The 26,575-nt window shown below is 35.9% G+C and overlaps 1 protein-coding gene across 1 annotated transcript in view; it reads right to left on the bottom strand.

The window, feature by feature from the left end:
• HUNK (hormonally up-regulated Neu-associated kinase) overlaps positions 1 to 26,575 on the bottom strand; it is a 56,929-nt gene that overhangs the window by 24,614 nt on the left and 5,740 nt on the right. The window contains exon 2 of the mRNA XM_053705974.1: positions 8,306 to 8,598. Coding sequence (XP_053561949.1) covers positions 8,306 to 8,598 — 293 coding nt within the window. The remainder of the gene's footprint in view (positions 1 to 8,305; positions 8,599 to 26,575) is intronic.

Here is a 26,575-nt window from a genome sequence, read left to right on the forward strand (position 1 = left end):
GGTCGGGGGATGCGGCCGGCTCCCGGACGGGGCATCCGGAACTGTTTCAGTTATACATTGCCCTAGAGTTGCCATACGAGAGGGAAGGAACCCTAACAGCTGTCTCTCTGGTCCGGTTCACGGCTGAGTTGCCCCGGGCACTTCTAGTGTATATTAGCACTGTTACTTGCAAAGAGCAGGACTGGTATCGCAGTGACTCAATTCAGACTCGTGCTGGAGTAGGTTAAACTCGGAGAAATTTTAACAAAGTACAATAAGACTAGATGTGACTATCTAGACGCTGATATCTCCGCTTGTTTATATAATAATATGTGTTATCTGTTGACTGACTGTAGAATTAGCATTTATCAGTTGTGTGGGGGGCTAATAGTTTGATACCTTAAATGTATATGTCATTTGTCACTAGAGATCTGTATGTGGGAAAGTCTTTTGCACAGATTATTTGCAGAGTTAATCGTTTTACTTGTAGGCATATTTATACTTTGATTAAGCCCATAAACAGTCTGCTTAGATCCCATCACACTTATACTATATTTCTATATTATGCCACTTCATCAGGTATAATATATAGAGGTACCCTTGGATACTTGGATTCTACGGGAGCTGCTGTGGTTTGTTATCACATGGTTTACACTACAAGTTAAGGTATTTCATGCATTGGCCATAGGACATTAGAGATACTAGAAACAGGTTCCATATACATACATATACATATTTATGCCCTACGCTCCTTATCTTTCTTATGTCCCTTATAGCTAATATTAGCTAGGATTAAGGTTTGCACTTGCTTTAGAGTTATGATATGTAAGTTTAATATGTTACCCATATAGAGTTCTGTAAGTTTGAATTATGGTTTGGGCAAGGTTGCTCCCTAAGAGTTGCTATACTTATGCTCCTATATGAAATCCCTCTTGCTTAGAACTATGTCTGACCTCATATATTCTCCCATAATTGTCAGACCCCACTACCTGATTGAGAAATACTATAGCCCAATACTTAATCTGATGTATCTTGAGTGGATACCTACCTGTTCTGATCTAACTCCCAATAGTAACTTCCAGTAGCCTATACACCATGTCATTTTTCACATTTCATAAACCTAGAGTACCCCTCCTTGCTGGTCAATTTATGTCAACTTTGTTAATACACACTGCCAGAATTATTCTCCCATCGCACCTCATTTCTTACTAAAATTGCCATACCTTTAGTATTATCCTTTCGTAGTGTAAATAGTATATGAGCAACCTAGAGGTTCAAGACGCCTATTTATTGCAACACGTTGTGATATTGTTATTTTTAAGGATTCTAAGATTTGTTACTTATGCCTTAATCCTGTTCTATATAATGCAGAATTCCACAGACAGGTCCTACCTCTCTGAGAGATATGCTAGTCTATCTACTTTCCTCTTCCATTGCCTTCCCTTTTAAGCTTGCCTACTGACAACCTAACTAGCCATGGACATCAATGCACATGTATCCTCTATTATGGATCCCCCCTGGAAAGTACTCCATCCTATTTCTGAAGCATAAATTTATAAAGGCCCAGTTCCCCTCCTTATTGTCTTACTGAGCAGCTCTTGCCTGCTGATTTCCCCCCCCCCCTCCCACCCACAAATATTCAGGTCCATGAGTGGCCATTCCAAAAGCCAACTTCCTCATTATAGTTTGAATCAGTTTTCACAGGTCCAAAAGTGACCTCTAATGCTAAAGAGGAATCATCAGTAGATATAATATAAAATAGAGGTTTCAATTGCTAACTCATGATAATCTGAGATGCTTTGGGTTTGCTAGTAACTAATTGTAAGTTTTATTATCTCTTGTATTTCTATGATTTATGATGTTCCATCTGACTATGTATAATGCACATAACCTCAATAAAAAATTATTAAATAAAAAAAAAAAAACAACAGGGCGGGCCGTGGACTGACTACACTACAGGAGAAATGAATTTATCAGGTAAGCATAAATTATATTTTCTCCTGTTAAGTGTAGTCAGTCCACGGGTCATCCATTACTTATGGGATACCAATACCAAAGCTAAAAGTACACGGATGACGGGAGGGAAAGGCAGGATCTTTACACGGAAGGAACCACTGCCTGTAGAACCTCTCTCCCAAAAACAGCCTCCGAAGAAGCAAAAGTGTCAAATTTGTAAAATTTTGAAAAAGTATGAAGTGAAGACCAAGTTGCAGCCTTGCAAATCTGTTCAACAGAAGCCTCATTCTTAAAGGCCCAAGTGGAAGCCACAGCTCTAGTAGAATGAGCTGTAATCCTTTCAGGAGGCTGCTGTCCAGCAGTCTCATATGCTAAACGTATTATGCTACGAAGCCAAAAAGAGAGAGAGGTAGCCGAAGCTTTTTGACCTCTCCTCTGTCCAGAATAAACGACAAACAGGGAAGAAGTTTGACGAAAATCCTTAGTTGCCTGCAAATAAAATTTCAGGGCATGGACGACGTCCAGATTGTGCAGAAGTCGTTCCTTCTTTGAAGAAGGGTTAGGGCACAATGATGGAACAACAATCTCTTGATTGATATTCCTGTTAGTGACTACCTTAGGTAAGAACCCAGGTTTAGTACGCAGAACTACCTTGTCTGAATGAAAAATCAGATAAGGAGAATCACAATGTAAGGCAGATAACTCAGAGACTCTTCGAGCCGAGGAAATAGCCATTAAAAACAGAACTTTCCAAGATAACAGCTTGATATCAATGGAATGAAGGGGTTCAAACGGAACACCTTGCAGAACGTTAAGAACTAAGTTTAAGCTCCACGGCGGAGCAACAGTCTTAAACACAGGCTTAATCCTAGCCAAAGCCTGACAAAAAGCCTGAACGTCTGGAACTTCTGACAGACGTTTGTGTAAAAGGATAGACAGAGCTGAGATCTGTCCCTTTAACGAACTAGCAGATAAACCCTTTTCTAAACCTTCTTGTAGAAAAGACAATATCCTAGGAATCCTAACCTTACTCCATGAGTAACTCTTGGATTCGCACCAATATAAGTATTTACGCCATATTTTATGGTAAATTTTCCTGGTAACAGGTTTCCTAGCCTGTATTAAGGTATCAATCACTGACTCCGAGAATCCCCGCTTTGATAGAATCAAGCGTTCAATCTCCATGCAGTCAGCCTCAGAGAAATTAGATTTGGATGTTTGAAAGGACCCTGAATCAGAAGGTCCTGTCTCAGAGGCAGAGACCAAGGTGGACAGGACGACATGTCCACTAGATCTGCATACCAGGCGCTATTAGAATCATCGATGCTCTCTCCTGTTTGATCCTGGCAATCAATCGAGGAAGCATCGGGAAGGGTGGAAACACATAAGCCATGTTGAAAACCCAAGGTGCTGTCAGAGCATCTATCAGTACCGCTCCCGGGTCCCTGGACCTGGATCCGTAACAAGGAAGCTTGGCGTTCTGGCGAGACGCCATGAGATCCAGATCTGGTTTGCCCCAATGCTGAAGCAGTTGGGCAAACACCTCCGGATGAAGTTCCCACTCCCCCGGATGAAAAGTCTGGCGACTTAGGAAATCCGCCTCCCAGTTCTCCACGCCTGGGATGTGGATCGCTGACAGGTGGCAAGAGTGAGACTCTGCCCAGCGAATTATCTTTGAGACTTCCATCATCGCTAGGGAACTCCTTGTCCCTCCCTGATGGTTGATGTAAGCCACAGTCGTGATGTTGTCCGACTGAAACCTGATGAACCTCAGAGTTGCTAACTGAGGCCAAGCCAGAAGGGCATTGAAAACTGCTCTTAATTCCAGAATGTTTATTGGAAGGAGTCTCTCCTCCTGAGTCCATGATCCCTGAGCCTTCAGGGAATTCCAGACAGCGCCCCAACCTAGCAGGCTGGCGTCTGTTACAATCGTCCAATCTGGCCTGCTGAAGGGCATCCCCCTGGACAGATGTGGCCAAGAAAGCCACCATAGAAGAGAATCTCTGGTCTCTTGATCCAGATTTATCATAGGGGACAAATCTGAGTAATCCCCATTTCACTGACTTAGCATGCACAATTGCAGCGATCTGAGATGCAGGCGTGCAAAAGGTACTATGTCCATTGCCGCTACCATTAAGCCGATTACCTCCATGCATTGAGCCACTGACGGGTGTTGAATGGAATGAAGGACACGGCAAGCATTTAGAAGTTTTGATAACCTGTCCTCTGTCAGGTAAATTTTCATTTCTACAGAATCTATAAGAGTCCCCAGGAAGGGAACTCTTGTGAGTGGCAATAGAGAACTCTTTTCTACGTTCACCTTCCACCCATGCAACCTTAAAAATGCCAGAACTAACTCTGTATGAGACTTGGCAGTTTGGAAATTTGACGCTTGTATCAGAATGTCGTCTAGGTACGGAGCTACCGCTATTCCTCGCGGTCTTAGTACCGCCAGCAGAGAGCCCAGAACCTTTGTAAAGATTCTTGGAGCTGTAGCTAACCCGAAGGGAAGAGCTACAAACTGGTAATGCCTGTTTAGGAAGGCAAACCTTAGATACCGGTAATGATCTCCTCTCACACGTCCTATCTATTAGTTAGGTGCAAGAGAATGACTGGGTATGACGTAGAGGGGAGGAGCTATATAGCAGCTCTGCTTGGGTGATCCTCTTGCACTTCCTGTTAGGGAGGAGATATAATCCCATAAGTAATGGATGACCCGTGGACTGACTACACTTAACAGGAGAAACAATACTTATTTTGATAACAATACTATACTTATGTATGGTTACTACTTATTAAGACGTTTATACTGTTTGCCAATCTTTGTAGTGCTTAAAGGGCCATTATAGTCTAAAAATGACATGCTCATTTTTTAAAGCACGTAATTTTAAAACTAGTGACCCTGTGATGCAACAGCTCTCAGTAGCTCCTGGGCCACATTTTAGCTATGTATTTAAACCCTTCGCATTACAGTGTCCCTAGTTTTAAATTTACATGTGCTATAGAATAAGAACATGTTATTTTTCAACTTTAATGTCCCTTTAACATACCTCTCAATATTTCTATACCACTATGAAGCTACTTTCAAACAGATGAAAAACTATTGCACAGAATTGTTTAATATAACTCAATTACTCAAATGATAATTTCCAAAATTATTCTCAACAGAAAAAGAAAAAAAAAAAAAAAGCTCCAAGCACATTTATATTGAAAAAGCTAAAGTTTTTTGTGTCACCAATATATCGTTTACATATAGTGCCATTAATTATTTTATTTTTAGATAGGACCCCAGAGAATCATTGTCTGTCGTGACTTATCTTGCTTTGTATTTATAGAGGCTCTTTCATGGCATAGAGAATCATTCTGGAATAGAAATTCATTTCACACAAGTTTTGATCTTTCTCCTTACGAGGATGACTCATTCATTGACAGAATTCTTCTATGCTAAGAAACAGCGGTAGGAAAAGAAATTTAGAAACCTTAAATGACTAGTTTTATTTAGAATTGTTTAAACACAAATGTCACAGATCAGTCTGCTTTTTTTAGGACCTGCATTATTTCTTCAAAGAAAGCAGAATACAGAACCTGATGATTCAGAATTCTATTTTTCTTTTAGCAGAAGAGAAGAATTATATGGATCAGTGAAAATTAACTTTACTTCGGTCTTAAACGTACAAATTACACCGATTATGGACGTTTACAAATTAAAGGGACAGTTTAATCAAAAAATGCCCCCCCCCTTTAATTTGTTTCCAATTATCCACTTTACCTGCTGGAGTGTATTAAATTGTTTACTAGTGTTTTCATTACCCTTATATTGGCATTTGAAATAGTTTATTTAGCCTGTGGTTTCCCCACCCATCCTGAAAGTTTTGGGCCTCAAGGCCAAGCTGTGTTAACACAGCCAATAGAAGAAATTACACTCCCAGTGGGGTATAGAGAGAACAATGGAAAATTAACATTACTTTATCACTAAATATTGTTGATTGGTTTATGGAAAGATACAAGATAAAGAAGCGGGTATATGTACACAATGTGATAAAGTAATGAGATCTTAATGTATCTACAAGCTCAGCCCATTTTATTAGGTTGTGGCTTCAAAACACAAAATCAGATCATTCATATACACAAATAAACCTTAAAAAATAAAATTCTCGTACATTTTACACAGCTGGTAAAAAAAAGTAATTGGAAACACAAGGGAAAAACGATTTTATAGTATACTGTCCCTTTAATGTGGTTACAAAGGACTTGTTATATCAGCTGCAGAGTTAAAAAACTATAAGAAATTTCGCCTAAAGGTCGATTTTTTATATATGAAATGGCGATCTCTGCTAATGGAAACCACAGCCCAATCAAATGGGTTGTTTGCAGGGAGTGCTTCTTTAGGTTCTCTCTATATATTTACACAAAATCCTTGTTAGCTTTTCTCATACTGTATACACAGTAACACCAATAGAAAAATGAACATTTTTATTTTCTCTTTGTCCCACAGCCAACTGGGAGCGCGATTTCTTATAAACTTTCTTGTTTTACACAGCTTTTCTAAAACCAATACTTAAAGGGACAGTATACCGTAAAAATGTTTTTCCCTTAATGTGTTTCCAATTACTTTTTTTTACCAGCTGCAGAGTATAAAATGTATGAGATTTGCTTTTTAAGACTTATTTGTGTATATGAATTAGCTGATTTTGTGTTTTGAAGCCACAACCTAAAAAAAATGGGTTGAGCTTGTAGGTATAATCAGATCTCATTACTGTATCACATTGTGTAAATATACATGTGTCTTTATTTTATATCTGTCCATAAACCAATCACCAATACTTGGAGAGAACAATGGAAAATTAACATTTTATTACCTTATCTCTTCTATAACCCACTGGGAGTGTCATTTCTTCTACTGGCTGTGTTTACACAGCTTGGCCTTGAGGCCAAAAACTTTCAGGATGGGTGGGGATACCACAGGCTAAATCAACTATTTCAAATGCCAATATAAGGGTAATGGAAACAATTTAATACACTCCAGCAGGTAAAGTAGATCATTGGGAACAAATTAAAGGGGAGACAATTTTTTAGTAAACTGTCCCTTTAAGGATATAAATTTACCATATAGGTGGGATACAACAGGCAAAATAAACTATTCCTAATCACAATAGTAAATGAGCAACGTTGGGAACACGTTAAAAGAGATATAAAAAAAAAAAAAAAAAAAAAAAAAACCACAGTACACTGTTTCTTTAATTTTTAAAGGGATGGTTAACACTGTGATTGTAATAAATGCATCCTATGCATAGTAAAACAATATTTATATTGCCCCCTTTTCCTGTAATTAAAATCTGAAAGTTGTGGTTTTCCCAATACTCAAAACTGAAAGAGCCCATGGCAGACTTTACAAACCTAACCTTGCCACATCTATTTGCTCCTCCAAATAAAGAAAGTGATGGTGTGGTGTTTGACCGTTGAAAAACAATTACAGTAAGCAAGATGTTGATCTGCTCTTATAACGCCCAATCTATTGGAAGTGTAATGAGGTGTTTATAGTTCCTTTAAAAAGGGACAGTATACACCAATTGTAATATAACTGCATGTAACAGACACTAGTAATAAAGAATAAATACTGATCTAAAAATCCAGTATAAAACCTTTTAAAAACTTACTTAGAAGCTCCCAGTTTAGCACTGTTGATGAGTAGTCTGGGACACACAGTAAAAGGGGCTGGGAAAGCAGAAAGAGCAGACACCCCCTCCCCCTGCATATGGAAAGACCCAATACACAAACAGGAGCAAGCAGGAATCTATAGACCTGGGTCTACATCTGATACGTTGGGGCTTGGTTAGGAGTCTAAAAATCAGCAGAATGTTATTAAAAAAGCAAAACTTTACATTGTTACAATAACAAAAAAACTCCCAGATGGGCTACATAAAAGGATAATCTACAAAACATTTATACAAAGAAAAGTGTACAATGTCCCTTCACCCAGAAAGTGAAATGGAATCCATAATATCAAATAATAATTTTTAAATTTACTGATTTTCTTAATATCTTTATCAACCGAAATGTGTTTTCTATTGAAAAGAAAAATGAAAACTAGAGCAGTTGATATGCAGCAAGATGAAGACTATTATTGTCGCCACAGCTCTACCTATCCCTAACCTAAAAAGGAAAATATTTTAAATGTCATCAACATGACGTCATCTTTTCAAACCTCACAACATTAAACTACAGGAACCTCTTTGTATGTTTGTTGGTGTACGTGCTTCGCTTTAGGAACATCAGAAAAACAATAAAATAGCTTTAAACAGTCTTCCATAGTGATATGTTTTTTGAGAATCAGAGACTTTATAAAGTACAATATAATTCTGCTACTCACCGGTGCACAACTCCAGCTCGATGAAGGTGTTCCACTGCCAAAATTAGCTGCCTGATGTATTTCCGGGCCTCGTGCTCCTCTAGTCGTTTCTGCTCATATATTTTGTGCATGAGATTACCACCAGAGCAAAGCTCCATTACTAAGTAGTAGCTGTTCTCAGTTTCCAGAATATCCAGAAGTTGGGTAATGTTGGGGTGCCTAATCATTTGCTGGATCTGGCCCTCTCTACGAAGGTTCTTTGTCACATACGTATCCTTTTTAGCTTTCTTTTTATCAATAACTTTAACAGCCACCTGTCAAAAGACACAATATTTTGAGTTATGGATGTATTTTTTTAAACAATGTTAAAAGAATTAATTTAAAAAAATACTGATAATAGTTAAAATTGTGTTCTGGCAAAATGATAGTCTTTCTTTATAAGCCATGGAAAGGCAGTGTTCTTCCCAGTACCTATTTAATGGGCACATCATGCAGCTTATTTGACAGATCATCCAGGTAAAATTTAAGACAATTTAAAGCTACAATTAGCTAATATTTAATTCCCCAATGTTTGTTGCACAGGATGTAATTAAATCAATTTATGTTAACTTATGCACTTAATTGGTGCTTTAGATAACTGAAGTAACATTTTTAAATAACAGAAAATGCTGCTATATAATCCCACCAAGTTGCCAAAAGAACACTGATATGTAGTGATCTGTACACACAAATCTAACACTAGAAGCTTGCAAAATTATATTCTCATTTACTAATGGAATGTGCTTGCTAGTACTATTTCTAAAATCACTTAAGTATTGTGTTCATGTAGTTCTATATCAATGACCGTGGCTTTGGGTATGAACATTTGTGTAAGTGTAAAGCTACCATATCCCTCACTGAGCATGTGCCCAAATAGGATTTGTATTGGGTCACTCGTGTATTCTAAGGAAAAGAGTCACTATGCAGTGCAGAAAAACAAACAGCAGGTGCCAGGTCACAACACCAAAACATGTGGCATTAGTTAAAGGGAAGTAGAAGTGGAAAAAAAGAAAATGCTCAAATGGTGAGGAGTCTAATTATTGCACTATTCCTTGTACATAACTATGTGTTTATCTCTGCTGCAAAAGAGAACAGAAGTATATTGAAATGATTTTTTTAAATGGCATACTATTTCTGAACCATCAAAAAAAATAACTAATAAATCTTCAGGAATGAAAGTGGTTAATCATCTAGCCTTAGAAAAACTGGGCACAAAAAAAGTGACATTTTTCACATTTGTCAGCCTTCTAGTAAGAGTGAGCCCTCCCAAAGGCTATAATCTTAAGTAGCAAGTCAAGGCTGATCTCGAACAAGATGGGTGAAAACATAACCGGAGCCAAACACAACCTGTTTGAGAGCCCCAGGCTTCAAAGTGAGAATTAGGTCTTCATGAAAAGCAAACATCAAGTCACGAATAGAATGAACCCTACAGGGGGTAACTGCTCCTTAGGCAACATCTAGCACTGTCACACTCAGCAACAAAGAGTAAAAGGCCTTATGCACACGTCGTCGATCAGCTGTCACTGTGTATTGCCCAAACTAGTCAAATTCTCAACATAAGTAGTTTTTCATGCTTCAAAAGCATTTTGGACCCTGCTATCATCAAGGAGAAAAGATAGATATATATATATATATATATATATATATATATATATATATATATATATATATATATATATATATATATATATATATATATATATATATATATATATATATATATATATATATATATATATATATATATATATATATATATACACATACACATACATACATACATATATACACACACACACACCCTCTAGCACATAATTTTCAGTTTGTTCATCTCATTTTTTGCTAGTTATGGGCATTCTGCTAATAGTTACTGGGTTGTGATAACTACATACAAGACAATGTTTTATTATCTATTATTCACATCTGGATCCCTTATTTTAAACTCTTTGTATTATTATGGGATGTATTGGATTACTATGAGATGTATAGCACTGACACGGTATACACTGCTGGGTCACACACGTTCTTTTATTAGGCATTAAACAGACTACAGTTCTACTCACACATTTGGATACTTTGTATTTAAAGGGACACTGAACCCAAATTTTTTATTTCGTGTTTCAGATAGAGTATGCAATTTTAAGCAACTTTCTAATTTACTCCTATTATCAAATGTTCATCATTCTCTTGGTATCTTTATTTGAAAAGCAAGAATGTAAGTTTAGATGCTGGCCCATTTTTGGTGAACCTGGGTTGTTCTTGCTGATTTGTGGATAAATTCACCCACCAATAAACAAGTGCTGTGCTGTCTGGCTCCTCTAACACAATGGAATTGAATTCTTAGATGTAAAATTTAGAAAATCCTTAATTATCAAAAAATGGTTAAAATACAGAAGCCATAAAAGCAATGTAAATCCAAATTCACCCACCAATCAACAAGTGCTGTCCAGGGTCCTGAACCAAAAAATGGCTGGCTCCTTAGCTTAGATGCCTTCTTTTTCAAATAAAGATAGCAAGAAAACAAAGAAAACGTCATAATAGGAGTAGAGTTTCGCTCTCTCTCTGATGTAAAATGTAGAAAATCCTTTGTCGAAATATGGTTAAAGGGACAATGAACCCACATTTTTTTTTCTTTCATAATTCAGATAGAGCATGAAATTTTTAGCAACTTTCTAATTTACTCCTATTATCAAAATTTTCTTCATTATCTTGGTATCTTTATTTGAAATGCAAGAATGCAAGTTTAGATGCCGGCCCATTTTTGGTGAACAACCCGAGTTGTTCTTGCTGATTGGTAGATAAATTCATACATCAATAAAAAAGTGCTTTCCAGAGTTCTCAACAACAACAAAAAAGCTTAGATGCCTTCTTTTTCAAATAAAGATAGCAAGAGAACAAAGAAAAATTAATAGGAGTAAATTAGAAGGTTGCTTAAAATGTCATGCTCTATCTGAATCACGAAAGAAAACATTTGGGTTCAGTGTCCCTTTAAAATACAGAAGCCATAAAAGCAATGCAATTCCAAACATCTGGAAAAAGTTCAAGTGATATAGAGATGGATAGATATATAGATATATAAAAAAAAAAAATCAGAGATGAGTGTTGTAGTTTGAAATGACTCCAATGTTTTAATCAATCTATAGTCAAAAGATTGAAATAGCTGGCATATTAGTAAGTAAATATTTATAAAATGTTCATTCAAACAGAAAAGATGAGTCATTGGCAACAAGATAATATGGCTTACTACATATACAGTTGTTCTATGATAAAATAACAGCTATGTTATAGTGATGTACATACCAACTGGAAAATAGTGTAATACACATTAGCTTCCACTGACAAAGATGGAAATGTAAACGTCATGCACAACTGTACATAGTTTTAGGTTTATACATCGGAATATGAAGCATTAGGGTTTTATTAATAATTTACCAGATTTGTTAAGTGGATCATGTTGTTCAATGTTATGAATACTGGAGAGGTTTTAACTCCAACATAACATTATTTTGAATAATTTAACAGTATCTGCTGCTAACTGCTAAGTGACCTGAACCAAAACATTCAACAAATTGCAGAACACAAGGAAAGCATAAATATATTTTCTTTTTCAGCATATTGAAGAAGAAAAACGGCCACATTGTCCCTTGTGACACAAGTGGCAGCATCAGTGTCACCTGTGCCTCAATCTTAGTGATGTCATTTACATTTAACCCACTTGAAGCCAGTGAGGAGATACTGCTCCCCCCCCCCCCCACACAACAATGTCACATGTCATCAAGATGGGTGATCAGTGACATTTTTGAAGACAGATGTCATGGTCATTGAGATTTTAGTATGGACAAGATTTTTGCCCATGAAGCTGACACTTTGGTCAGGATATGATAGTGATCAGTATTCAGCCTTAAACAATAGCAAATGAAACCCACATAAGTCACAATGCACACACATCCATCCTTCTTTCCCAAAGAAAAAGCAAAAGGGGAAAGAGAAAGGAAACTGTATACAGCTTTATGCCTTTTGCTATTTCCTACACAGACAAAGCCAGCACGTTCACAGAAAACAAACCTTATGCACACTCTATTCAGTCTTCACTCTTACATTCTACTTCCTAATGATTACAAAAATAAATAGCACTTATTTCCCAGGATAAGGGGACAATATAGATAGGTAGGTGACTGGAGAAATACATGGCAGGAAATAGTGCTGCCCTTGCAAATGCATTTGTGCAAAACTGCTGCCATATAATAATCCAGGCACGTGCACGCTCCTGAGCTTATGTCCCTGTTTTTACCACAACATATCAAAAAAAAAAAAAAAAAGAGGCAAATTGATATTAGAAGTTAGAATGCTGTTTAAAATTGCATGCTCTATCTAAACAGTGAAAGAAAGATTTTGGGTTTCATGTCCCTTTAAGGGAGGAGGCTAACATTACTTTTTATAGATATAACCCACTGAACAGAAAAGCATTACTTTCAGTGAACAGAGACAGCAATACACAAAAGGTTGTTAGATTTATGGTTTATATGGACTATTGTACGGCATGTCTTAAACAATGCGCATGCTAAATTAGCTTAATGAATCACTTTCCTTTTTTATTCTAACACAACTAATTGCACACTATAAATAAATATGGTACTCTTATTTATTTTATCTGATTTCTCTGCAATTTAACTCTGAACACTGAGAGGCTGGAGTGTATCCTGCAGGATTCCAAAGTCTCACCCGGAACATTATGCGCAGTGATTGTTTAACACACACACACACACACATATACATATATACACACATACATACATATACATACACACAGTATGTGTGTGTCCTCAACTGACTCCTGCAAAGGGTAATTAAACATTGCTAACAAAAATGACTGTTTAATGCCTTTAAGTGCAATATACAATGAAATTGCTTATGACAGGGCTCGTCAAACCCATGAGCCAGGGAGCCACTGGCTCCTTAAAATTAGGTCTTGGAGACCTGGTTTAGAGTGCACAAAACACCCATGGGTGCCCACCACCTTCCCAGTCAGCCACACCTAAAATGTAGCTACACAGTCAGGCTGGATTGGCTCCCCCAAACAAGGCAAGTAGTAGGGTGGAGTTTGGCCATTGAAATCCCAATTTGAGCAAACAAGGTTTTAAATTTGTTTTAAAAATGTTAACACTTGGCTGATATATTATTCTATACCAAGATAACAAACGCCCCCTTGTTTAAAAAAGTGGAGAGAAAACACAACCTTTAAAAAAAAAAAAAAAGTAGATCTTTAAAGCTTTGAAATATCTATGCTATAGCAAAACAATGCTTATTATGCTGATACTAAGCATTCACATTCACACAGACAAATAACATGTATTGACTTCAACCTGTCTGCAAATAATCAGCTTATAAGGCTGATACAGCTAACGGAATAAATTTTTATCTTGAAAAGAAGTATTCAGTCCATGTTGAGACCTCTAAAACAGAATCTGAGGAACAGCTTGTTACAGGAGCTGATAAACAGTAGCTGTGGCTGCGTGTCACAGGCAATATTACAATTCGGTCATCTAGGAAGAGGCAAAGCTAAGGCTCTTGTTCATTTCCATCATATCTCATTATCAGGTGAGAAGCAAGAAGTAGGTTAGTTGTCTAAAAGCGTTACTTCTTGCTATGCCTGCAGGTGCTGTACACTTCATATATACAGGAACAGACAAAGGCAGATTTGATTAAAAAGGAAAGTCACAAGTTTTAATGTAGGACATTTAAAAGACAGATTTTAAAAACGGAGGAATGTGTTTTTGTGAGTTCACAATAGGCTACTGCATAACGCAAAGAAATGTGCAAAATTCTTTGGACATTTTGGATGTTTCATGCCAAGTAGACTCACGTTATTATAAATTGTGTCACAAACAAGAAATATCCAATAAGTCATTTAGCTGGATAACATTTCAACAATCATTAAATGGACATTCTAATGCAAAAATGGCATGCTCTAATTCATTTAAAAACACAATGTTTGTATTAGAGACTCAAACTAGCTATGTGGTTAAAGGGATCAAAAGGTCAAAAATGAAATGTTCATGGGTGCATTTCAATTTGAAATAGAAGCATTTGTGCAATATATTTTCATTAGCAAAAATGCTTCTAATAAAAGTTATTACTGGTTTTTGTAGCATACGCAGATATCCTGTGAGGGCCTGTGAACTAGTATTCAAACACCACACCTATTCAAAGAGTCAGCAGTGGCTTGTAAGACACAAATTACGTCTTCAGAAGCAATACACATCATCGCCAGCTCTCTGAGCAGTAATGGTGCACGGGCTCTCGTAGGATATGTGCGTATGCTGCTGAAAAACAGTAATAACTTATTAAAAGCATTTTTGCTAATGGAAGTATATTGTAAAAATGCTTATATTTCAAATTGAAATGCACATTTCATTTTGACCTTTCTACCCCTTTAACTCCTGTAAATGGGTTAAACACAGAGGTAAAGCCCTGAAGTTCTTAAAGGGACAGTCAACACCAGAATTTTTGTATTTTAAAAAGAAAGATAATCCCTTTATTACCCATCCCAGTTTTGCACAACCAACGCTGTTATAGAAATACACTTTTTACCTCTGTGATTACCTTGTATCTAAGCCTCTGCAAACTGCCAACTTGTTTCAGTTGTTTTGACAAACTTGCATTTTAGCCAATCAGTGCTCACTTCTCGGTAACTTCACGTGCATGAACTAAATGTTATCTATATGAAACACATGAACTAATGCCCTCTAGTGGTCAAAATGCATTCAGATTAGAGGCAGTCTTAAAGGTCTAAGAAATTAGCATATGAACTTCCTAGGTTTAGCTTTCAACTAAGGATACCAAGAGAATAAAGCAAATTAGGTGATAAAAGTAAATTGGAAAGTTGTTTCATGATTTAAATAGGGAATGTAATTTTAAAGTTTGTTTGGGACTTGACTGTCCCTTTAAACACAACATAGCAATTGGCAGTGTTGTGGTTGGCTAACTAGCTACATCCTCCTCTGGAGTTGTAAAGGCTTCTCCTCCTCTTTAGTAACCAATATCATATCCTTTGCAGGAATTAAATGAATTATAAAGAATGTACCAATGCGCGTTTGTCATTTTTTTCTCTCTGATGACATATGCTTTGAATCACTTTTCTAAGATTTGCCTCAATTAAAAAATATATAATAATATTAACAATTTTGAAAACTCAAGAAAAATATTTAGTTTTAATGCTCCTCCTATAAGCTTAAAACAGTAATGAACGGTGTCGCAGTTCTTCAGTCCCTTGACCAAATGGCTTGAAGGCTTCACCTCTAGATTCTGCAACTAATATATATGAAATACTATAATGGCTTTTCTAGGCTACATTTCATAATTCAGAGATAAACAGAAAAGCAGTTACACTTTACAAGTGTAACTTCCTCTGTAGTAGAACAGTATTTCCCTGCTGCATAGCACTAGCGCACACACACACATAAAACACACACCACACACACACATATATATACATATAAAACGCACCACACACACACATATAAAACGCATCACACACACACACACATATAAAACGCACCACACACACACACATATATATAAAACGCACCACACACACACACATATATATATATAAAACGCACCACACACACACACACACATATATATATAAAACGCACCACACACACATATATATATAAAACGCATCACACACACACATATAAAACGCATCACACACACACATATATAAAACGCATCACACACACACATATATAAAACGCACCACACACACACACATATAAAACGCACCACACACATATATATAAAACGCACCACACACACATATATATATAAAACGCACCACACACACATATATATATATAAAACGCACCACACACACACATATATATAAAACGCACCACACACACACATATAAAACGCACCACACACACACAAAACGCACCACACACACACAAAACGCACCAGACACACACATAAAACGCACCAGACACACACATAAAACGCACCACACACACACACATAAAACGCACCGCACCACACACACATATAACGCACCACACACACATATAACGCACCACACACACATATAACGCACCACACACACATATAACGCACCACACACACATATAACGCACCACACACACATATAACGCACCACACACACACACACACATATAAAACGCACCACACACATATAAAACGCACCACACACATATAAAACGCACCACACACATATAAAACGCACCACACACATATAAAACGCACCACACACACACACATATAAAACGCACCACACACACACACATATAAAACGCACCACACACACACACATATAAAACGCACCACACACACACACATATAAAACGCACCACACACACACACATATAAAACGCACCACACACACACATATAAAACGCACCACACACACATATAAAACGCACCACACACACACAGAATATTTTTTTATTTTATTTTTTTAAATAAAAACTGATAAGAAAAATGACTGGTGTAAGCAATATACCCTGAAGGGAATTCAGACCATAAAAATACCATAAAGACCATAAAATAAATCTCTCTCACCTCCCACCAGTTATGTCTGGTTATGGGTTACATATTAAAATGGTCCCCGTTTTACATTTGGGGTACAAACTGCTTAAGCAGGCAAAGCTCCTGCAGGGATGGTTCCAATAACAGTGAGGACAAATGCTGAGCTACCCATTACACATATGGGACTGGATTATTACTGTGGCTTGGATGACAGAGCCCTGAAACTAGATCTATACTGTATGTGCCTCCTTACCATGAATATGAAAACGTTTGCACTATGGTTATCTGCTGCTTATGTCTGCATAATAGAACCATGGTACAACTTTTGTCTTGATGAATTATATAAAACCATGTTGCATTACTTTTAATGTTAAGTGTTCCTCATTAAAATTGTATGAATGTAATGCCCCTAAAGAAAATAGAAAACTCTTTAAAAAAAATGTCTAGAATCTATTAACATAAAATATTTTCCATATAGGTCACTGCAGAAGATAAAGACTATTACAACATCAATGCTTAAAAAAAAAAAAAAAATATTTTGTGGTGAAATAAGCAGCAATTTGATAGCTCCCTGCAATAAGGGGTCTTCTGCTACGTGAGAAACTCAATCCTCAAGGAAAACAAACCACAGTGAGCTTTCACAGTTATTTCCTTCTGTTAGCAATTTGGTAAAAAAATGGCCTCTCCACACACTGAAATATATTTCCACAGCAAATCAGCAGATGGCTTGTTATTTTAATCCATAGGGCCAAATTATTTTATAATGCAAAGTATAAGCCTCAGCTGGATGTAAAAAATGATGCTCATTGCTAAACTCAATTCCTATTACAAGAGAGTTCAACAATGGTACACAATAGCTTTGGAAAGTTTAAGAGTTTTTAAAGGCTTATTGCCAAGTCACATTTCTAATTTAAATGTTACGATTTCACTATTATGAGTATTATAAAACTCATCAAGTTCTATGATGTCATTTTCAGCCTAATTAACGTACAATTAACACACTTGTTTTAGGGAGGATAACATAATTCTGAAAATGAGCGATACATCAAAAAATAAATTACGTCAATCTGCATCATTATAATTTGTTGCTTTATGTTGTTATCATTCCAAAGCTTTGATTCTGGGTGTTATCTACAGTACTGCACACACTTGCAAACAGAAGTGTTCCTAAGAGTAGTAATGTGAAATTCTTGGCATGAACAGCTACATAGATGGTCACCATGGAGGGGAGAAAAATATATTTGCTATAAGGGTTGAGTTCAAATACCACCGCAAAAGTCCACCCCTATTTGTGCGTTTAATAATTCCAGTCGGCAAGGAATTTCCCCATAATAAAGAGGAGGATTCTGTGGATATTTATCTCATGAAATCTTCAATAGTAATTATTTCATTGCCATTTACGGTTATATAATAATACAGAGCTTAGGATATGTTTTTGCTCACAGAATTCTAACCGAAAGCTCAATATGGGGGTCATAACATTAGTTGGATGAAAATACAATCACAGTAGAACAATGTTTATTGAGCAAATCAGTAATTATGCTTTAGATATGAAACTGGAGTGTGGGTCCATTGGCTTTGTGATGATGTAGGAGTTAAGAGCTGTTTATTTTCTTGCCATGCAATTCTCGTTTCAGTGTATTCTTTAAAGAACAGATCAATTTGCCCTAGAGATCTACTCATAATCAGGGTAATTATGTCATTTTATGAACTAGTTCATAAGGTGCTTTTCCTCAGCATCTCAGATGCACTCAACTTTCAGCAGACATGAGGGATGAAAACAATAAACTACTATTTACCAAGCAATGTGCACAGCAGATGACCGTGTAATAATAAATATATATATATATATATAATTATTATGCATGAAGAGAATTAGCAATGATGCAGTAATCACTACTCCCAGGAATTGTTGAGCATGAGCACTAGAACAAAACTCTAAAGTGGGCTGCATCAAGCGGTGTATTACTATACTATGGAGAGCTGGGAGTTAAAGATGGGTATTTGTTTGGACAAACTTTCTAAACTAGATCACTACAAATGTTCATTACAATATCCTAATATCCTGATAAGTTAAAGGGACATTGTACACTAGGCTTTTATTTGCATAAATGTTTTGTAGACCCATTTATATAGACCATCTGGGGGTGTTTTTTTCAGACTCCTAACCAAGCCCTAAAGTTTCAGATGTCTACAGACTCCTGGTTGTGTAATGGGTCTTTTCATATGCAGGGTTGGGGAAGTGTCTTCTCTTCCCGCTTTCTCAGCCCCTTTCACTGGGTGTACCAGCCTACCCTCATCAAGATTGCTAAACTGGGAGCTTCAAAGTACGTTTTTAAAATTTTTATACTGGATGTTTAGATCAGTATCTGAGCATATTCTTCTTTATAGAAGTGTCTATTACATGCAGTTATATGAAAATTAGTGTATACTGTCCCTTTAAATGGATATCGATTTCTCTTTTGTGTAACAATTGTGCTTTGTCTCACTCTCCCTAAAGACCAAAAAGCAAAAATAAGTAACCTACATATTTGAAAATGCTGTAAATTGCCTGAACCTACTATTAATTTGCAGGTTACAAAATTAGCTTTTTTAGGCCTCTCTAGTGAGAGCTGGACAAGCACTATGTTTGCACAAAGGCAACAAAAAGGTAAAAATATGGAAAGGAAACCAAAAATTTTAGACAAATTTTTAAACTGTCGATTTTCTTGCCCATCAGAAAACTAGGCTTGAAGGTCAGGGAATTTTGCTATGCTAACAATATGAATGAACTGTTTTAGATACTGCATGTCATAGTCTTTACATGTTGTGAAACCATATCTGAATCTACTGCAGGAAGTGTATTACAAACGTAGGCTTCAGCCAAAGTCATTAAAATACTTAATGCTATTGAGAATTTATAATTAGTCAACAGAGTGAGAATTAATTGTCATTATAACTTATTTTTAAACTCATTAGGAAGAAAAGAGCTACAAATTATAATTGGAGAATGTCAATGTTATCCTTAATTAACCTTAACACAAAAAAGGGATCATTGTTCTAGCTAAGCAAAATCAGAGTCAGAAAGCAACTAAAATAATAGAAGAGAATAATAGACAAGTCAAATTTATATAAAGCCTTTTAAAAATATATTTACAAGTTTTTTATTTTTATGTGCAACAAGTCCAGAGATGTTTTCACCCCTGTGAGCAAGGCTATGAAATGGGGAAAGGCCGTTTTAGACTCACTCAATTAGGTCCCCATCTGTGTTTTTGTAACAGAAAGTAAATAAACACATAGCATATGTATGAGCCTAACCCTTCTGGTGCTAAGTTTTTCCAATAAACCACACACCATACTGACAGTAAATTGATCAGTTTGGTTCTATCTATTTTGAGTTTTAACTTCATTGTAAAGGCCTTATTTCAAAACTCCTAATGAATGACATAGGAGGTTATTTCATAGACAAAAAGATAAATGTAAGAGTTAATTACATTATCTGTTCTGTGAAAAAAACTCAAAATTAATACAATGTTATTGCTTAGTCCACAGATTGGTATTTGAATTATGTGGTCAAATACAGGTTTCATATGTTACTAGGAAAAAAAGAAAAACTGCCAAAATGTGGCTATAAATTTATAGTGTGAGCCAGGATAAATGTTTGTTGGCCAACAACTTGAAATGACGGAATTAATCAGGTTCAGCATGATGAGGAAGAGATTCATCAAGCCGCTTATAAACTAAAAGCTGCTCGTATCCGAACACCTATCTAAAGTTACATAACAGGATTATTTTACTTAGGCTTCCAGGTACATGTGTCAGCTAAACAGACATCTGGGCTAAACAAACACTGTAGAGCCTTTATGTTACATAATGAGGATATCTGATATTGAGTAAGAGGCAGTCTCAAAGACAGTCAAATTCAACAAACTACATGGTCAAATTTCAATCTCATGTGTGTCCTTAAATATTATTTGGTACTCTCTCATTGGAATAAGGGGGAATAATATACAAGTGTGTGGCTTCTTAAACCCTATTTTTTCCAAGTCTATCGTTCATATCATTTAACCTTTTAACGCCGTTATGCCGTTCTATTCCGTCATAATTACACTGGGCTTTAAAGCCGTTATGACGGAATAGAACGTGATAGCCAACGGCTGTCCTGAAGCCTACTGTGCTTCTCAGATTTGATTGCGGTCTGGAGGGCGTTCCTAGGGTTATAGGGACGCCCCCCAGACCCGATCCAATAATTGATTTAAATTTGTCTACATCGGAACAGTTGTTCCGATGTAGACACTTTAACCCTGTCAGGAAAGGGTTAAAACTGTTTGCAAATTAAGGTCACCATGCTTATTTGTCTTAAATATGTATAACGCAAACTTTTTTAGTTTGTGATCTCTTAAAAATAACATTTTAAATGGACACTCAAGTTAAAATCAAACTTCCATGATTTAGATAGAGCATGGAATTTTAAACAACTTTCCTATTTACTTTAATTAACAAAATGTGAAGTCTTTTTAAATTACACTTTTTTGAGTCACCAGGTCCTACTGAGCATGTGCAAGAATTCATAAAATATAGGTATATGCATTTGTGATTGGCTGATGGCTGTTACATGATAAAGGAGTGGAAGTAGATATAACTGCAATGTGTCAGAAAAAAAAAAAAAAATCTACAACTCATTTGAAGTTCAGACTAAGGGGTCGATTTATGAAAGCCTTCAGCAGGCTTCGCACCCCTTACGACTGCAGGTTCTCACAAGAGAACCTGCAGCCCGTATTTAACAAGCAGCGGTCATTATACTTTCATAATCTTTCGCCACCTCTTAGTTGACGAATTTCAATCTCCCCGGTCTCGTCCGACCGGGGAGATTGATAACTCCTGACCGCGCGTGATTTAATGTGCGGGGCAGGGGGCGGATTGCACCCGAGCGCAAAATAGCCCTTGTGTGCAATGCTGAACTCTGGCAGTGGAATTCAGCCCGCCAGAGGCAAGCTGCGTAAGACAGGGGTGCGTATGTGCTCCCCTGTCCGCCGCAGCTTGATAAAATCGACCCCTAAGTGCTATTGCATTGTCATTTTATCATACATTTGTTAATTATGCAAATCTACTTTAATTCTATTGTCCTTTAATATTAAAAGCAAATGCCAGTTTAGACTGCTGATATTGAATATTGGGTGTGTCTAAGGAAGGGCCGAAACTTTAAAAATAAATGTAACGGTTAGCATGTGCAATGTTGAGTGACACTCACTTGACTAAAGTTTTTTTTTTTTCTTTTTATTCCATGAAAAGACCAATAAAACTCTGAACATTATAGCATTTCAACCATCAACTCTGGTTCAAATATATGTTTAACAAAACAAAATCTTAGATAACAGCATTGCAAGTGAATATATTTAACAAATGAAAATTAGGATACTTGGAGAGCGGTTGTACAAAAGGAGGTACATTAAATAAAAATAAAAAAAACAGATGTTCTGTATACTGAAAAGCAAATCAAGGCATATTATCTCTATGATAATATTTGAAGCAGTGAAGATATACCCCCACATATGATTTATGAAAAATAAAAACTATCAAAGTTTAAAGTGCCTTTCTTTAAATGAATAAAAACAGGCATTCTGTTTTAGTGAGGAAATCACATCATCATTTCCAGCCAAGCACAAACAGTTAATCAAATACATGCAACCGGAAAAAAGAATGTTCTTTACAAAAGACAGAGTCTATTATTAGTCATTCCATTAAACTCAAGTGGCTCAAGTCTATTTTCAGAATCAATTTAAAGAAGGTAGCCACATGAGTACAAAGAAGATGCGTTTTTATCACACTGAAAAGAAAATAAAATAAAAGATCTGGGCAGAATGATTTTTCTGGCAGGCGGTAATAAAAATTGATGGTGCTTGCACATGAATATACCCAATTCATTTTAATATATATATATTTTTAGCCTGTTATTTTCGGTAAAATTATTGTGTAGCATGTTTCAAATTTGATGCTAGCCTAGAGCTGCTGTTAAAGTTTATTACTGCATATAATGAGTTTTCTAGGACTATACTTTATTTGGATAATTATTTAAAAAAAAAACTGTTAAATATGATTCTGTTACATAGAACTAAATGAAGAATAATACAGTATATTGATATTTATAATTGTTTTAAGTAGGGATGCACCAAAATTTTGGTCGCAGGAACATTTTGGCCGAAAATGGCATTATTGTTTGCCTGTTTTTTTTTTTTCTTGGTAAAATTATTGTGTAGCATATTATTGTTTTAAGATATTTTTGTCCAATTTTAGTGTGTTACTTTTATTAAAAGTGTGGGATTTTTTTTTATTGGCTCTAATTATGCAAAAAAAAAAAAAAAAAAAACTTAAAAAAATTAATTTGAAAAAATACATTTTCGGTATCAGTTTCGGTTTTCGGCCAAGTGCATCCCGGATTTTCGGATTCGGTCCAGAATTTCCATTTCGGTGCATCACATATACATTATATATATATATATATATATATATATATATATATATATATATATATATATATATATATATATATATATATATATATATATATATATATATATATATATATATATATATATATATATATACACACACACACACACTATCAACACTCAATGGGTGTCTGTGAGGTCCACAAAAGATATAAGGGACAAAAGTAAGGTCAGCAGCTATCACTGAGGCATGTGCCTTAATAAATAGGTTTTCAACTACATTTATAGTCCAGGGGAGAGCTGAACCACACAATTGCTTTAAATATTTATATACATATGGGATTCCATTTATTGCACTTGGATTCTATTTATATAATCACACACATATATTTTTATACATGTGTAATTTATACAAAATTTGTTCCAGATGAATAAGGCTGGGTTTGCCCAATACACATGAGGACAGAGCTTTTACGGATTGCCGTAAGGAAATATTTCCTTTAAGAAACAATTTTATAGGGGTAAGTCTCACCCATTGGATTACTTACAAATGACCTTGCCATATAGTTTCTGGTGTATTGTGCATTTTTTTAGATCTATAATGAACGTTGAGTCAAAAAAAAAAAAAAAGAGAACATGTAGCTGGTTCTTATTACAGACTGCACGAATAACAACTTTCAAGAAAAACCATAGTTCATGCATCAGGTTACTTTTAAAGTGGTCATACAAGAAAGCTTTTTTTTTTTTTTGGAAAGCTTTGAAAGAGACTATGAATAGACCTTGAAACAATATTCACTGTACATCAATGCAGAGATGAACAATTATAATTTAAATAAATGCACTGTAAGGAGAGTTCTTAACAAAAGTGACAAGAGACAAACCCATTTTAATGTGTTGCATCTAAAGGAGGTTATTTTGTCATTTATTTTTTATTTAATGGATATTTGTACTTATTAGCCAGTTTGTAACTGATCCCTGGATTATTATTTTATGCATTACTAATTAGTTATGCATAAAAACAGCTTGGGGGGGGGTTAGCAGTGGTTGTCTATAAAAACTCCAATGGCATCCAGCTGCAAAAACTTAGGGTGTTCCTCTCTGGTCTCTCCATTCCAACTTACCTAAATATCCTCTGACTAAATACTATGTGGGTGTGGTAGCCAGACACAGTTTTCTGCCAGTTGGTCCCTGTACCTAGTGCTCTTGGTTCCAACAGACAGTACTAAGCAGATGGATATACATCAGTGGAAGGTGGATGTGATAAGTTGTAAGTATGATGCAGAAAATATGTAGATCAAAAGGTTCAATTTCATAGTTACATTGTTGACCACTTAAGATGATGGTACAATGCAGGGGTTTAAAAATCTTAATAATTTACAAGCCAGTTACCCATGAGATGACCCACACATAGAATACTATAATTGATTAACTGAACTATAGAATGTAATTGTGTCCTGTGAATCTACAAAAAGCTGACTACAGCAATACCTTTCTCTTCCAGGCTAACTTGTGTGGTACTGAGTGTATTATACCAACAAGTTAAAAGGAGATGTTAATATGGAGTGGATCTGTTTATCATAAAAAATGTCCTTTTAGTGGTTGTTAATAAAAACCACAAAACGCAAAGCATAGTTAAAATGTTGATTCTGCAGCAGTAGATGAACTGGTTATCTTGTAGGGGGAATGAGAAGATACCTGTAGCTGTCTATCATTTGTAGACAGAACACACATAAGGAAAACTAAGGGGAGATCAGACAGACCACTGAAGCAAGTAACTGCTAAATATGAATCAGATGGGTCTGGGTACAAGCTTATAGATTTATTTTTATCTTAGAGTCTTTACAAGCTTTTAACAAATCATAGAAGCCACAGCTCCCAGACATATATCTATCTTTCTACCAGGTCTGTGATTAATTTGCCCTCCCCATTACAATGTTCTTGTATGTAGATCACAAAATGTTGGAGTGGAAATTCCTTATTCGACAAATAACAATAGCTGCTTACAATAGTTTGTTACGGCTAGTCTTAGCACCTCATCACACAGGTTTCTATATAAAGCATGACAAACAGTACACTTTGAATTTACAATATGTTTCTAGTGTTTTGCAGTTAACTATCAATAAATTAATATAAGAGGTGAGTGTGAAGAATTTGTAGACAATGCCATGTGCACTTCCAGTCCTCATTAATGAAAAGTTCTTACTTTACTTTCAAAGTTAAATTACAGGACCGGGGAGCAAAATACAGCATATTGCAAAGTTGTTTCACTAAGCATAATTAGGCAATTATAGGTACAGTCTACTTAGACGCATCGTTTGTTCCCCGACAATCCTCCTGCATTCATTAGCACTAACTGCAGTGTGAAGGTTATACTTTATATTTATAGTTTATTTTATTTCGCCAATTTGAAGTGGCTGCCAAACTCCACTCTCCTCCTTGAAGTGCCTTTATGTATGCCCTTACACTTGTGCACATTTGCAATGTACAGAGAACTTGATAAGCTGATACACTAGTCTATTCTCATTGCGCGTGCACGATTTCACTTGTGCAAGTCTCATACCTTATGCGTGAGTTGATTGTCATTGGCTGCAGCTACCGACCAGACTAAGCAAACTGTGGTAGGAGTTTGGAGGTCATTTCCCAATGGCAAAATAAGTGAAACTTTTTTTTTTAATCAAAGATAACTTTCACACTGAAGTTTAGAGGTTTAAAGTAGGGCTGCAACTAACGATTATTTTCATAATCGATTAATCGGCCGATTATTTTTTCGATTAATCGACTAATCGGATAAAAAAAAAATCAATAATTGTTTCCTATATTTTAAATAAAATCTACATACTGAGTGTGTTACAAATACAAACTTCAGACTAAAACTTTACATTAACACAACTGTTTGTCCAATTTTTAAGCAGCACAGAACAGTTTTATAATTAAACAAAACCAAACCACAAACTGTTTGAAAAGAGGTAGAACTAGAAAGAATTAGACTATCACTGTTAATAACATTCTGTTATTCACTCTTTCAGAAACTTTGCATTGAATTGCAAAAATCTCAACATGTCCACATGCTTCTGGCTAAGGCTGGTTCTCTGTTTGCAGCTATATTTCCTGCAGCAGAGAATAAGGCACTAAGATGGTGTTGAGGTGCTTGAGATGTATAAGTAGGGTTTTGCCAATTTCACCAAAGTGGGATATTTATCTATGTTAGCTCTTCACCAATGCAAAGGGGTTTTCACCTTGGCAAGGGGCCTCTCAATAAAGTAACCCTTGACTTCAT

Source organism: Bombina bombina, chromosome 3, assembly GCF_027579735.1.
Source record: "Bombina bombina isolate aBomBom1 chromosome 3, aBomBom1.pri, whole genome shotgun sequence".
Classification (NCBI taxonomy): domain Eukaryota; kingdom Metazoa; phylum Chordata; class Amphibia; order Anura; family Bombinatoridae; genus Bombina; species Bombina bombina.